The sequence below is a fragment of the Sceloporus undulatus genome, unplaced genomic scaffold, assembly GCF_019175285.1.
Source record: "Sceloporus undulatus isolate JIND9_A2432 ecotype Alabama unplaced genomic scaffold, SceUnd_v1.1 scaffold_18, whole genome shotgun sequence".
NCBI lineage: Eukaryota > Metazoa > Chordata > Lepidosauria > Squamata > Phrynosomatidae > Sceloporus > Sceloporus undulatus.
Genome location: NW_024802940.1, coordinates 1,850,635 through 1,862,948, shown reverse-complemented (window position 1 = coordinate 1,862,948; position 12,314 = coordinate 1,850,635). Strand labels below are relative to the sequence as shown.

The 12,314-nt window shown below is 41.0% G+C and overlaps 1 protein-coding gene across 1 annotated transcript in view; it reads right to left on the bottom strand.

The window, feature by feature from the left end:
* Nucleotides 1-3,061: 3,061 nt before the first annotated feature.
* The window catches only part of LOC121917449 (transcription initiation factor TFIID subunit 4B-like), a 73,536-nt gene continuing 64,283 nt past the window's right edge, over nt 3,062-12,314 (bottom strand). Inside the window, exons 13-15 of the mRNA XM_042443432.1 lie at nt 11,127-11,183; nt 4,109-4,297; nt 3,062-3,194 (exon numbers count right to left, since the gene is read on the bottom strand). Of these exons, the coding sequence (XP_042299366.1) occupies nt 4,211-4,297; nt 11,127-11,183 (144 nt within the window). The 3' untranslated portion in view covers nt 3,062-3,194; nt 4,109-4,210. The remainder of the gene's footprint in view (nt 3,195-4,108; nt 4,298-11,126; nt 11,184-12,314) is intronic.

Here is a 12,314-nt window from a genome sequence, read left to right as displayed (position 1 = left end):
GGCAAGGTTTTGAGTTTGGAGGCAATGGAGTTTTTGATCATAAAGCCTACACCTGAAAGATGTTTTTCAGTTTTGGGTTTGCCAGACCAGTAGAGTGTGTAGCCGGCACCGTGTTCTTTAAGTCTGCCTTCCTCGTGGAGACGAACTTCATTAAGAGCAGTGATGTTGATGTTAAGTTGTGACAGTTCATGGGCTATTAGAACAGAACGGAACTCAGGACATCCACTATCTGCAGAATCTTGCATGGTTCTGATGTTCCAGCATGCAAGCGTTAGTCTATTTGCACCTTTGGAGGCTGGTGTGTGCCTTTGTCTCTTTGTCTTTGACCGCATCAGAAGATGCCCGTTGGCCGTGGCTAGCCAACCGGGTTGTTGGGGATGAGCTTTCTTTAGGCCACCTTTTCTAGGCCCCTCTCCATATGGAGCAAGCAGTGCTCTCCTTAAAAAAAGGCTGCTTGGTCATTCAGGATGCTGCCGAACAAGACTGTCATCCCTGGTCAGTCTCAAGCGACCAAAGTCCTGAACCGCCTGCATGCAGGATTGGGTCTGCGGCTTCCAGTGCATCTTTACACCTGCCATTTCGTCCCTCACCTATCGCTACAAGGCTTTTCCAGAGATTGAATGTATTCTTCAAGCCTGTGCAATGGATTTTTCTGGAGCGCAGCGTGCACAGAACTGGCCTCACCCTTTAAACCAGAGGTTCGTCTGCTGAGTCACTAGTATCTAAAGATGACTAAACTGAATGATGTTTTTCAGATAACCAATAAGGCTGCTACCAGCAGTAATGAAGAAACACTGCTGTTGGAACCATGCCGAAAGGCGAGACCTTCTAAGAGAGAAAGATGTCTGACTATCCTGCTGCAGTTTCTCTCCATTTGTGAAGAACGCAGCCAGGTAAGAAGGCTCTGGCTCTATCTGACCTCTTATCTTTGAACACCAAACTCTTCACTACAGCAAGGAAATAACCTGCTTTCTACTGTTCGAGATTTTCCTAGATCACACTAGTGATTTGTCAAGATGCACCTGCAAAAAACCAGGTGTTCGTGGGAAGGAAAGAAAGGTGAGGGTGCACAAACTGAGGGAAGGCACTTTAATATTTATTCTCCTTCTGTGCTGTTGTTTGTCTTCAATTTGGTTCTGGCTTATGCTAGCTCTAATGTGAACCTATGAGAGGGTTTTCTTGGGAAGATTTATTCATAAAGGTTTTTGCCTTTGCCTTCCTGTGAGGCAACAAACTATGATTGTGAGTTTCTATGACTAAGCAGGAATTCAAACCCTTTTCTCTAGAGTCGGAGTCCAACACTCAGACCACTACACAGGAGCGTCCCTGACTATGGTGCCACCTAGTGCGGGGGGCAGGGTTACTGGGCAGCAGGAGTGGTGCTTTAGAACTGGAAGGGGCAGGGCTTCCACAAGGAGGTGGGAGTAGGCTCAGCCAGGCCGAGTGTGGGTGCACCCCCCACCCCTCCCTGCTGAGGCTCTGTTTTTCCTCGGGAGGATCAGGTTACAGCAAGGAGGGCCGGGGAGCCATATGTGCACTCATCCTGGCTCCATGCCATGGCCCAGTTCTCCTGAGGAAAACCGAAGCACAGCAAGAAAGGGCGAGGGCCCCAACCAGGTATCAACCGGCGCACTCCACGCATCTCCCCCCAGTGACACCACTCCCACTACATCATGCTGGCTTCCATACTTTTGTCTAAAGATCTTCCTAGTTTATTTTACCATTTTAAAAGCACAGTCAGGCCTCGATATCTGTGGGGGATCTGTTACGAATCCCCCTACGAATACCAAAATCCATGGATGTTTAAGTCTGTTGTCCACAACAGTGGTGCTGGCATGAGGCTGAGCCACCACTGAGGAAAAAAGGCTGGTTGGGTGGGCTGGGTGAAGGGTGGGTCAATGTAGGACTCCCATTGGGCTGATGGGAGGGCAGTGGCAAGCATGGGGAGGGGGAGCCCTGACCTCTATACTCTCCTCTGGGCAATGGTGTGCCCTGGAAGCCACTTGCCTGTTCTTCCTTGCTCTTTGGCAGTGGCAGCGGCAGCAACCTCCCTCCCAGCAGAGGGCTCCTTAAAAGGTAAGAAGGAAGGAAGGCAGCCCTGCCCACCGCACCTGTTGTCAGCTCCTTTGGTGACTCCCCTCCTCTGCCTCCTGCTGGTCAGCTGAAGGAGGTGGCAGCTTTGGCCAGAAAGCAGGGAGGCTAGCCTTGGCAGAACAGATCAGCAGGAGGCAGAGGAGGGGGTCACCAAGGGAGGGTGGTGGGAAGGGCTGCCGCCCTTCCTTCTTCCTTCCTCTCTTCCAAGGAGTCCTCTGCTGGGAGAGGAACCCAGGAGGTCGCCACTGCTGAGTGAGGAAGCGCAGGTAAATGGCTTCCAGGGTGCACCATCGCCTGGAGGGGAGCACATAGGCCAGGGCTCCCAATCCTTGTGTTTGCCACTGCTTTCCCGTCAGCCCGATGGGAGTCCTACATTGACCCTCTCTCTCTCCACCCATCCCTTTGTCCCCAATGGCAACACAATGTGGGCTTGTCCTCTGCAGATACTCAAATCTGAGGATGGCAAGTCCATCGATCCCCACAGCAGATTGTATATCTCTAGACATCTGTTTCTCAAATTCCTTCTTGTATTGCTTTAGTTTATTTTAGCTTTTCCAGAAATTATTTTATTTGGTAAAGATTTCTGTTTTTGAAAAAGAAATCTTACAACCATGTACACTTTCCTTGACTGTGAAATGTAGACATTTTGGCTTTTTCTTTAGCTTGATATCACCACCATTCTGATCTATGGTATACTAAATTTCTAGTGCAGTGGTTTAATTTTTTTTAAAGTTCCCTAAAGAGATGTGACCCTCCTGACTCCCCCTTTCAACTTTCTTTTCAACTAATCTCATAATTAGAAAAGTTTCATCTTTTGAAGTTAAACGCAAACATTGAACTTTCTGAGAAACTTTCTACTTGCACAAAAGCTGACATTTGGCATTGTGGCATCTTGCCAAGAGGTTCAGTTGCATTTATATCTTTGAACAGTTCCTGTATGCTGACTAGTATAATATTAACACTTACCTCCCTTCTTGTCAGCTCCATGGAGAATGAGGGGTTGTACTTATCATGAAGGGTCATTCTGGGATGGCAGGATGATCAATCCATTCTCCTTGGGTTTATCCGCATGCACCATCCGTGAGGCAGGAGTCAGAATTCTAAACAGTAAAATTTGTTTCGTTAAGACTCCTAACGCCCTTCTCCCTCAGTTTATTCACCAAGTTGAACCAATCTAGCTGAAATCTCAATTCATTTACAATTTTTTTAATAAACCAGGGAGGATGTGGATTGCTCCTCCTGCCATTCCAGAATGACCCTTCATGGTAAGTACAACCCCTCGTTCTCAGGATGACAGGAAGATCAATCCACTCTCCTTGGGATATGCCCAAGCCCTCTACTTCTGGGCAGGTACTTCCTAACTATCTCCTACCACTGCTTGCTGCACTTCATGGCCAAAAGCTGATTGTGCTGATTTAAACCTGTCTATTTTGTAATGCTTTATAAACGTGCTTGGCTCAGGCCAATGCACTCCATCACATATCTCCTTCAAAGATGATGATATAAAATAAGCTGTTGAAGTCACCACTGACCTAGTCGAATGGGGATAAACATTCTGAGGTCTCTGTTTCTCTTCCAGATCATAACACAATAAAATGCATGCTTTAATTCATCTTCCTAAAGTCACTTTAGATGCTTTATGACCAATGGTTCTAAGATTATAAGATACGAATAAAGTTTCCATCTGTCTTATATCCTTTGTTCTTCTCTTATAAATCTTCACTGTCCTTTTCAAGTCTAATTTATGCCATCATTTTTCTTTAAATGCTTTGGGTTTGGACAAAAAGTTGGCAAATAAATATTTTCTTCATGTCCTGATCTGCGAATGTACTTTGGCAAAAATGAAGGGTCTATCGATAGAACCAGTCTGTCCTCCTCAAATTTACATAAATGAGGTTTAATGAATAAAGCTGCCAACTCAGATACCCATTTAGCTGACATAACTGCTACCAAAAAAACAAACCTTGAAAGATAAATACTTCAAAGAGGAAGTATGTAAAGGCTCAAAAGGTACCTTTGTCAACCTATTCAACACAGCATTCAAATCCCATGGAATCGTTGTCTTGTTGGAAAAGTTAACAATGTTGTTCCCCTTATAAATCTCTGGATATGTTCATTATTTGATCATGTTTCTCCTCCAAAGTGTAAGATTACTGACAAAGTTGAAACTTGTATTAGGACATGGACCTTTATTCACGTCTTCCTGTAGAAAATGTAAAACGTATTTCAAAATTCTGGTAATTAATTTTCATTTTCTTGCACTAAGCCATAAGTGCCTTCCAAGTTTGATTATAAATTTCCTGTGTAGTTGATCTCCTAGAAGCCATTGTAGTGTCTATAACTTGAAATGTGTAACCATATCTTTCTAACCTCATCCTCTCAATTCCAATGCAGTTAGATTTAACCATTCTGGGTTCGAGTGCCAAATCGGGCCCTGAGTTAACAAGTGCACTCTTTCTGGTAACTGAACTGGACGAGTGATTAGCAATTGCTGAATTAGAGGATACCATGGTCTTCTTGGTCAATTTGTAGCTATAAATATTACATGAGTTTTCTCCATTTGAATTTTGTTTAAGACTATTTGAATTATTTTTATCAGTGGAATCACATATAATGTTCCTTTCAGCCATTCATTGTTCAAAGCATCTATCTTTTCCGCTGAAAAATCCTTCTGTATTGAATAATAATGGCGAACTTTGTAATTCATGCAATTTGCAAACAATTCTACCACAAATGGGCCAAATTTCCTGTTCAGAGCATCGAATTCCTCAAAATTTAGTTCTCATTTGGCTGGATTTATTTGATTGCAGCTCAAATAATCTGCTATTATGTTTAAAGATCCCTTCAGATACATTGTCATAATTGATTTGAGATTGCTTTCGGCCCAGTTCATTATTTTCAACGCTTTTGACATCAGGTTCAAAGAATGTAGACCTCCTTGTTTGTTAATATATGAACGAACTGTTATATTGTCTATGACAATGAATACATTCTTGTTGCGGACTATTGGACTGAATTTAAACAATGCCAGTTTGACAGCCTTCATTTTCAAAAAAATTATGCTTTGACTTTTGTCTGAGTCCAGCCAAACTCCCTGAGCAGTGAGGTGACCACAATGAGCACCCCATTCTAACAGATTGATATCTGTCATTGCTTTTATTTGGTTCATTAACACAAAAGGAACATCCCTGTTCAAGTTGTCATTTCTTAACCACCATTTCAAGTTGTTTCTGACTGACTGAGGTATCACAATCATGTGATGTAACTTCATCCCTATATCTTCTTGATAAGGATGTAACAGAATTTGCAAAGACCTGGAGTCTTCAGATGTACTGCCGATATTAAAATGCCCATTGCTTTTGCTAACCACATGAGATCTGGTTTCTTTGATTTTACTAATACTGTCAATGTTTTCTTCAAACTCTTTTGCCTTCCCCATGCATTCCCTCTCAGTATCTATTTCCACCTCCAAGTGTGTTAGTTTTGTGATTGGAGTTAATTAACTTTTCTGGTAGTTGAGAAGAAATCCAAGATTCCAGAATCGGAATTGTTCGACATACAACCTCTTGCATCTTTGTTCTCGCTTTCAGTAGTAAATCGTCCAAATATGGAAAAATTTAAATTCCTTCTCTCCTCAAATAAGCTATTAGAGGTATGAGAACTTCTGGACTGCTGATGCCAGTCCGAAAGGTAATGTCTTGAACTGGTAATGCTGTTGTTTGTTTGCAAACCTCAGATACTTCTTGCTCTGTTCATCCATTGGAAAATGCAAGTACTCTTCTTTTAGATCAATCGACAGCATCAAGTCTCACTTTCTTAAGTTGTCTTTGATCGTCATTAACGTCTCCATCTTGAATTTGCAATATCTTACAAATTGGTTTAGATATTTCAAATTCAATACGGGGCAGTGACCTCCTCTGCTTTTTGGTACTGTGAAAAAATGGAGTAGACTCCTGAGAATTTTTGATTTATTGGAACTTCCTCTATTGCTTGAATTTGAAAATGTTGAATCTCTGTACAATTTGTTGTTTCAACATGTCTCTTGGTACAGGTGAAGGAAGGTATCTTGATTTGGGTATTCCGTCGAATATAATGTGATAACCTGACTTTACTGTCTTTAATATCCATTGATCTGATGTAATTTTTTGCCATATGTGACCAAATTTTAATAACCTTCCTCCTACTTCTGTACCTTTCATGTCAATATTGTCCTCCTCTTTTTGTGTTCACATTTTGACCTCTCTGATTTTGTTTAATTTGGGAATAATGTTTGCCATAAAATGGTCTATTCCAGTTTCTTTGTGGTCTATAATCAGCTTGTCTGAAACCAGCTCTACCTCCTCGAAAGGAATTATAGCCACTATAATAAATTCTGTATTGTCTTTTCAAAAACTCTTTTTTGTGTAGTTGGCATCATTTGCTTCTTATCCTTATTTTCTACCAGTTTTTTCTCAAGTGCTTTGTCTCCAAATAATAATTTCCCCGTGAATGAGACATCTGCAAGATTATTTCTAGATTTTTGGTCTGCTTCCCAGTGTTTAAGCCAGAAAAACCTCCTTGCAACTGTCACTGCATGTATGGATCTCACTATAAATGCTGCAGAATCATGACCCGTGTCCACTACATATTCAAGTACTGACCCTGTACGATTTAAAGCTTTATACAATAAATTTATATCTAATTCTTCTGTCTTTTGAATTCCTTGAATCCAAAGCATCCTGCCCTAGAGAACATAGAAGCAGCTATTGAAGCACGTAATGCCATGGATGAATTTTCATGAGCCTTTCTTAACAAAGAATCAGCCCTTTTTTTCATCTACATCTTTCACAGTTGTATCACCTTCCCTAGGTGCTATTACTCCTGATACTAAGGCTGCTATAGGTCCATCAACCAAGGGGACTTTGAGCATTTCCATTGTATCTTTCTTGCATGTTACTACATGAATTTGGATTTTCAAGTCTCATTGTTCATTTCTTTTTCTTTATTACAGGTGCAACTGATACTGTGCTCTGGATCAGCTGCTGTGACTCTGAACTGTCTCTGCCCAACTCTGGTATTTCAGAATGAGTCATTGGGCTTCTCTTGCCCTGATCCGTCTGTTGCTGCCTTGAGGATTTTCCGCCTACTGCTGGCATTAGAAAATGGCAGCCCAAGCTTCTCTTGCCCTGACTGAACAGCTGGTCTTTTGAAAATTCTCCACCCACTGATGGAGCTACAAAATGGCAGATCGGACTACTCACCGTTCTCCACAACTGTTATTCTCTGAACGAGGAGAAACCACTGCTGGTGCACTGTTTTCCCCCGCTTATCTCCTGGTAAGTATTAGTTTGCGCCTGCCTGGTCACTTCCCCTTTTTTGTTATTTTAAACTGTTTGACCTGTAGACCGGGACAATCATCTGGCATCTGTCTATCTCCCCTTTTTCTATTTTATTGTTATTGGAGTCTTCAAAATCAGGGTTTGACACAGGCAACTGCCTGGTTTCTTTACCCATGGTATCTTGTACATCATTTGAATCCTCAATAGCGTGGCGAGACCTAGGCACCTGCCCAATTTCTTTGCCCCTTGTTGCTTTAATTCTGTTCAATTCAGTCATCCCAGATTGAGATCCCATCAACTGTCCGGACTCTTTCTCATTTTCTTTATTAGAAATTTTGGTTTCTTTTTACATTGCACCCCTTCAGGCACGGCCTTCTTTCTCTTAATCATACTATCCTCAGTTACATTATCACTCAACTCAAATATCTTTCTTAGATCCTCCATTCCTATTTCCAAATTCTCTCTAACTATCTCTAGATTTAACTTCGTATTTTATAAGGAGAAGGGTTGCCTCCATCTGGATGGTATGGCAGGTAAACAAAAACTGAGGGAGAAGGGCATTAGGAGTCTTAATGGAACAAATTTAACTGTTTAGAAATCTGACTCCTGCTTCACGGATGGTGCGTGGGAATAAACCCAAGGAGAGTGGATTGATCATCCTGCTATCCCAAGAATGACTATGCTATAAAACAGTTAGCTGAACCCAGAGTAAGACTGCTGTACAATTTAGTAAATCAGTTGAAATCCCACATCAAAACTGTCCCACCAGTGTTTTTACCACCTCAAGATTACCAGTTTAGCTTGATCAGGAGAATGATGGTACTGTTATATAATCAATTTCATTAACTATTTAACTGATTTGAAAATCTAATAGTACATCACTACTTGATTCTGATACAATATTGGATGCAGCTTTCTGTGCATCTATTTAAAACGTTCTTTCACATCTTCCTATGACATGGGCATATCTAGATTTTCAGCGTGGTTCCTCATTGAGGAAAGCACTGTGAGACACCAATTTGAACATCATTTTCGGTATTATCTCTGCACAGTTGTCTACAAAATTCAGTATGCAAAAAACAGAGAAGTAAGACCAAAATTAACTGGACTCCTTAGTTTGAATTCACTTCCTCAATAGGGATGAGATGGTCTGACCAAGTTATTAGTTCAGTTGATTCCCCCATGGATTTAAGTGACTGATGTTATTTGAAGGATACAACTGTAGGTTGTCTCATTCTAGATTTAAAGCACTTACTCAGTAAGACCAGTGCTTGGTGCCACAGCACAAACTCTCCCCTTGGCTTGTGGAAAAAACCGTGTATGCACCATCATTTCTCATCTAGACTAATGATATCATCTCTTTGTTCATTTCTCACTTACTTAACTCCCAGGTACCCAAGGCCTCATGAAGGCTGTAAGCAAGCTGGTGACCTTTATACATTTTGGACTACAGTTCCTAAAAGCCCTAGACACCTTGCCCAGTAGTCAGGCATTACACAGACCTGTGATGAAAGGCTTTTCCCCCCAGTATTTTAGACATTTTTAATGTATTTTTAGGTGCTGAATTTAAAAAACATAGCAGACGTTGATGTTCCAATGTGATTTCTTTTAGTGAGTTTGAACAGATTTGTTTTGTTTGTTTCATATCAGTGAATTGAAGTGTTTTGAAAGTCTATTAGAAGACTTTAAGCCTTTTCTTACTCTTTACAGGATAATGATTTGCAGGATCATTTCATTAGCTACATATTCTAACACAGAAATTCCAAAGCAAGTTGTGAAAAACTGGAAAAAAATCTGAGGTCGTTTTTGGAGATAGCATACCAAATTACTATAAAACCAGATTACGTCGGACAACATTTTTTTAATGACCCTCAGTTTTGCAGGCCTACATTATCAGAGCCATTGCATAAAATATCTGAAGATCACAAGCTCACTTACTCCTGCCTTAATACAACTAAACCTAAGCATTTGTAAATGAGACTGTATATTGCCTTCACCATGTTTACTCTCTTTTCCCTTCACATCTGTTTAATGTTAGACTGTAAGTTCCTAAAGCAAAAACTTGTATTTTTGTATACTGAACACACTGATGACACTAGGAAGTAAAAATGCCTCTTGATTCCATCTTTACTGATCACATGACTAAGAGCCTCTGTTTCTCCTTGAATATAGCATAGAATGCAGGACCAGCTTTGAGGAAACGCAGGTTTGTTGTGGTTTCACTGATGTGAAAACCTTAAGAGGAACACAAACTAAAGGGGTATTACCACAGAGTTTGGTACTGCTTGGACTGCCATGGCTTCATCTTATGGAATCCTGGGATTTGTGGTTGGATGCGTACACAGAATGTTTTAGTAAAGGGCTCAAGTCCACTCCTCTGAACTCTGCTAGCAGAGCTTTCTAGCAAACCTCCAAGATCCTACAGAGCCATGACAGAGTGACAAGTTCCTTCATTCCTGCTTTCCTTCCATTTGAAGACATTCTTTACTTTGGCTGAAAATCCAGTGCACTGATTTTGAGACCATTTGACTGAATTGCCATTTGTTTTGCCTCGCCTCCTACATTAATCCAAACAATAAGGGCCTTTAAAACATTCATAAATAACCTACTGCTGCTGCTATTGGCACCTAGAAGCCAACCGTAGCAATGTTAAGCAACAACAAATTTCATAGTTCAAGAGGCACAGTTAAGAAAAGGTTGCTCAGGAAAAAAAATATCACTCATTTACCACAGAGATCCTTAAAAATGGCATGAAATCAGTCAAGTAACTATAGAAACCAATTTCTTCAGCTCTGTATCACACATCTCACACCTCAATTGTCTTTATTATTGTGTGCTGTCAGATCCTTAATCAGAAATGTGAACAGGCTTGATTTATTCAGCAGGGAAAAGAATCTGTAGGTCAAGTAAAAAAATTCTCACTCAGAGTCTTCAACCTTAGGTATTTTCATTTAATTCTGTTCCCAGTAGCTCTGGGGGCAACTCCAGTGAGATCCAATATTAAGGCTCAATTAAAATAAGCTCCAATTAGTGGAGCTTTTTTCTCTCCGGCTAGAAAAGTCAGGAAATGGATATTGGGAAATGTAAAAAGTCAGCTACTGAGAGGAGGCTGCAGCAGACATAAATGAACTTATTTGTTGATTTCTGCAGTTGCTATGCAGAGGCCTCTGGGAGTAAAAGCTTAACCAGTCTAAGCTATAAACTAAAACCCCTGCAGCTAAACATGAACTGTGTGAAACAAGGGCTCCATTCCAGAACAGAAAACTGCTGGGCCCAGAAAATTAAAAGCCAGAGGCATTTTCCATTTAAAACTAAATCCCAGTACCGCCTCCCAGCCAAAGAATTATAAGCAGTATCAGATTTACAAAACGAACAATTACCCTGGAAAAATGTAGCCTATTGTACGGTCCCAGATGCTAAATCTCAAAGTGTCTTTTTTTTCTAATCCCACATTATATTCCTACCAAGCACACTGCTGTAGTTTAGGCCTGTCTAGAAATAGTTCTTTGTAAACTATGAAAATAAAATGTTAAGAGCTCATAATTCATTGACCTCATTTGAAGTGCTGCCCTTGCCTGTAGCAGTTCCTGTCCTTCCCCAAGGCCTCTGCAAATGGTATGCAACAGCAAAATAAACCCTGACCTAATTGCCAGGAGAGGGCTGCCAACCTTCCCCCAGAATACAAAGGCAAGCATGGTAACTTGAAAGTCCTACCTCTTTTGCTTTCTGCTTTAATCGCAGCTGTTCCGGATCTTCTTTATTGGAACGACTCTATCAAAAAAAGAAAGGGGGGGGGGAGGAGATAATTCAATAGGAATTAACTAGCACCCAAACACAACGTATCTTTAAATATTTAATAAGCCACATTTTCCCCTCTTCTGATTGGAAATCTTAGCTGCAGGGGCTTGAAGCCTCAAGCGAGATTGGCACACACTCCCCCCACCCCACAACCATCCCTTCATCAGGGACTGCTGCCTCCGTTCTAGCCCAGAGGAAGCTTGAACTAAAAATGATGCTAACATTGTCAGTCAGGTCCAGCCTAGGCGTGATGATGTTCATGTCAGCAGCAGACATTGGAAAAAGAAGAGGAGGGAGTGAGAAAAGCAGCACAGATGGAAAAGAAGATCCAACACATTTTGGGAGTATAGAAGACCTCCTTAAGGAGCTTTGTTTTTAAATCTTCATATTTTAGATAATTTCAGGTAGGTATTAACATAGCATATTTAATTTTTTATTTCAAGTAGTTACCAATGAATGATTAGATATGGAAAGGAAAGACTTCCAGGTCTAGTGACAAACTGGTGTGAGATTAAAACTCCTAGCTAATTCTTAGCTATATGCTAAGATTTGCTAAGATCAACAGGCACATCGCCATTAAAGAGACAATGATGGCCTGGATTATTGTGTCATTTTAAAACAGCTTTGAAAAACCCTTTAGCCTTCAGCTCCCACAGACCCTTGGGCCAGCTCCCACAGACCCTCAGCATCAAATATGCTGGTTAGACCGTTTGAGAACCAATATTCCAAAAGTCCAGACAGCCTAAGTTTCTCCAGCAAGTCTTTTCAGAAATTAACTTAATTAATGTAATGATAAATATTGACTCCCCTGCCAATCATGGGCTGCAAATCATTATCTCTAAACTATTACTCTTTTCTGATAATTTATACTTCAGGAGTCAAAGTGAGATCTGTGCCAAACGAGTGTTAAACACTTTCAGCACTTAGAAAGAAAGTACATACATTCCTGTACTTCCCTCATTGGGCTCACTTCTACTGAATGACAATGTTAATGGAATGGCTTCCCTAATTGGAACGGGGTGGGGTACCCATTCCTGCTTCCTCATGCAAGTAACCACACACCCTAATGTTATGATCGTTTCCATTTCCTATGTTCATCATTCA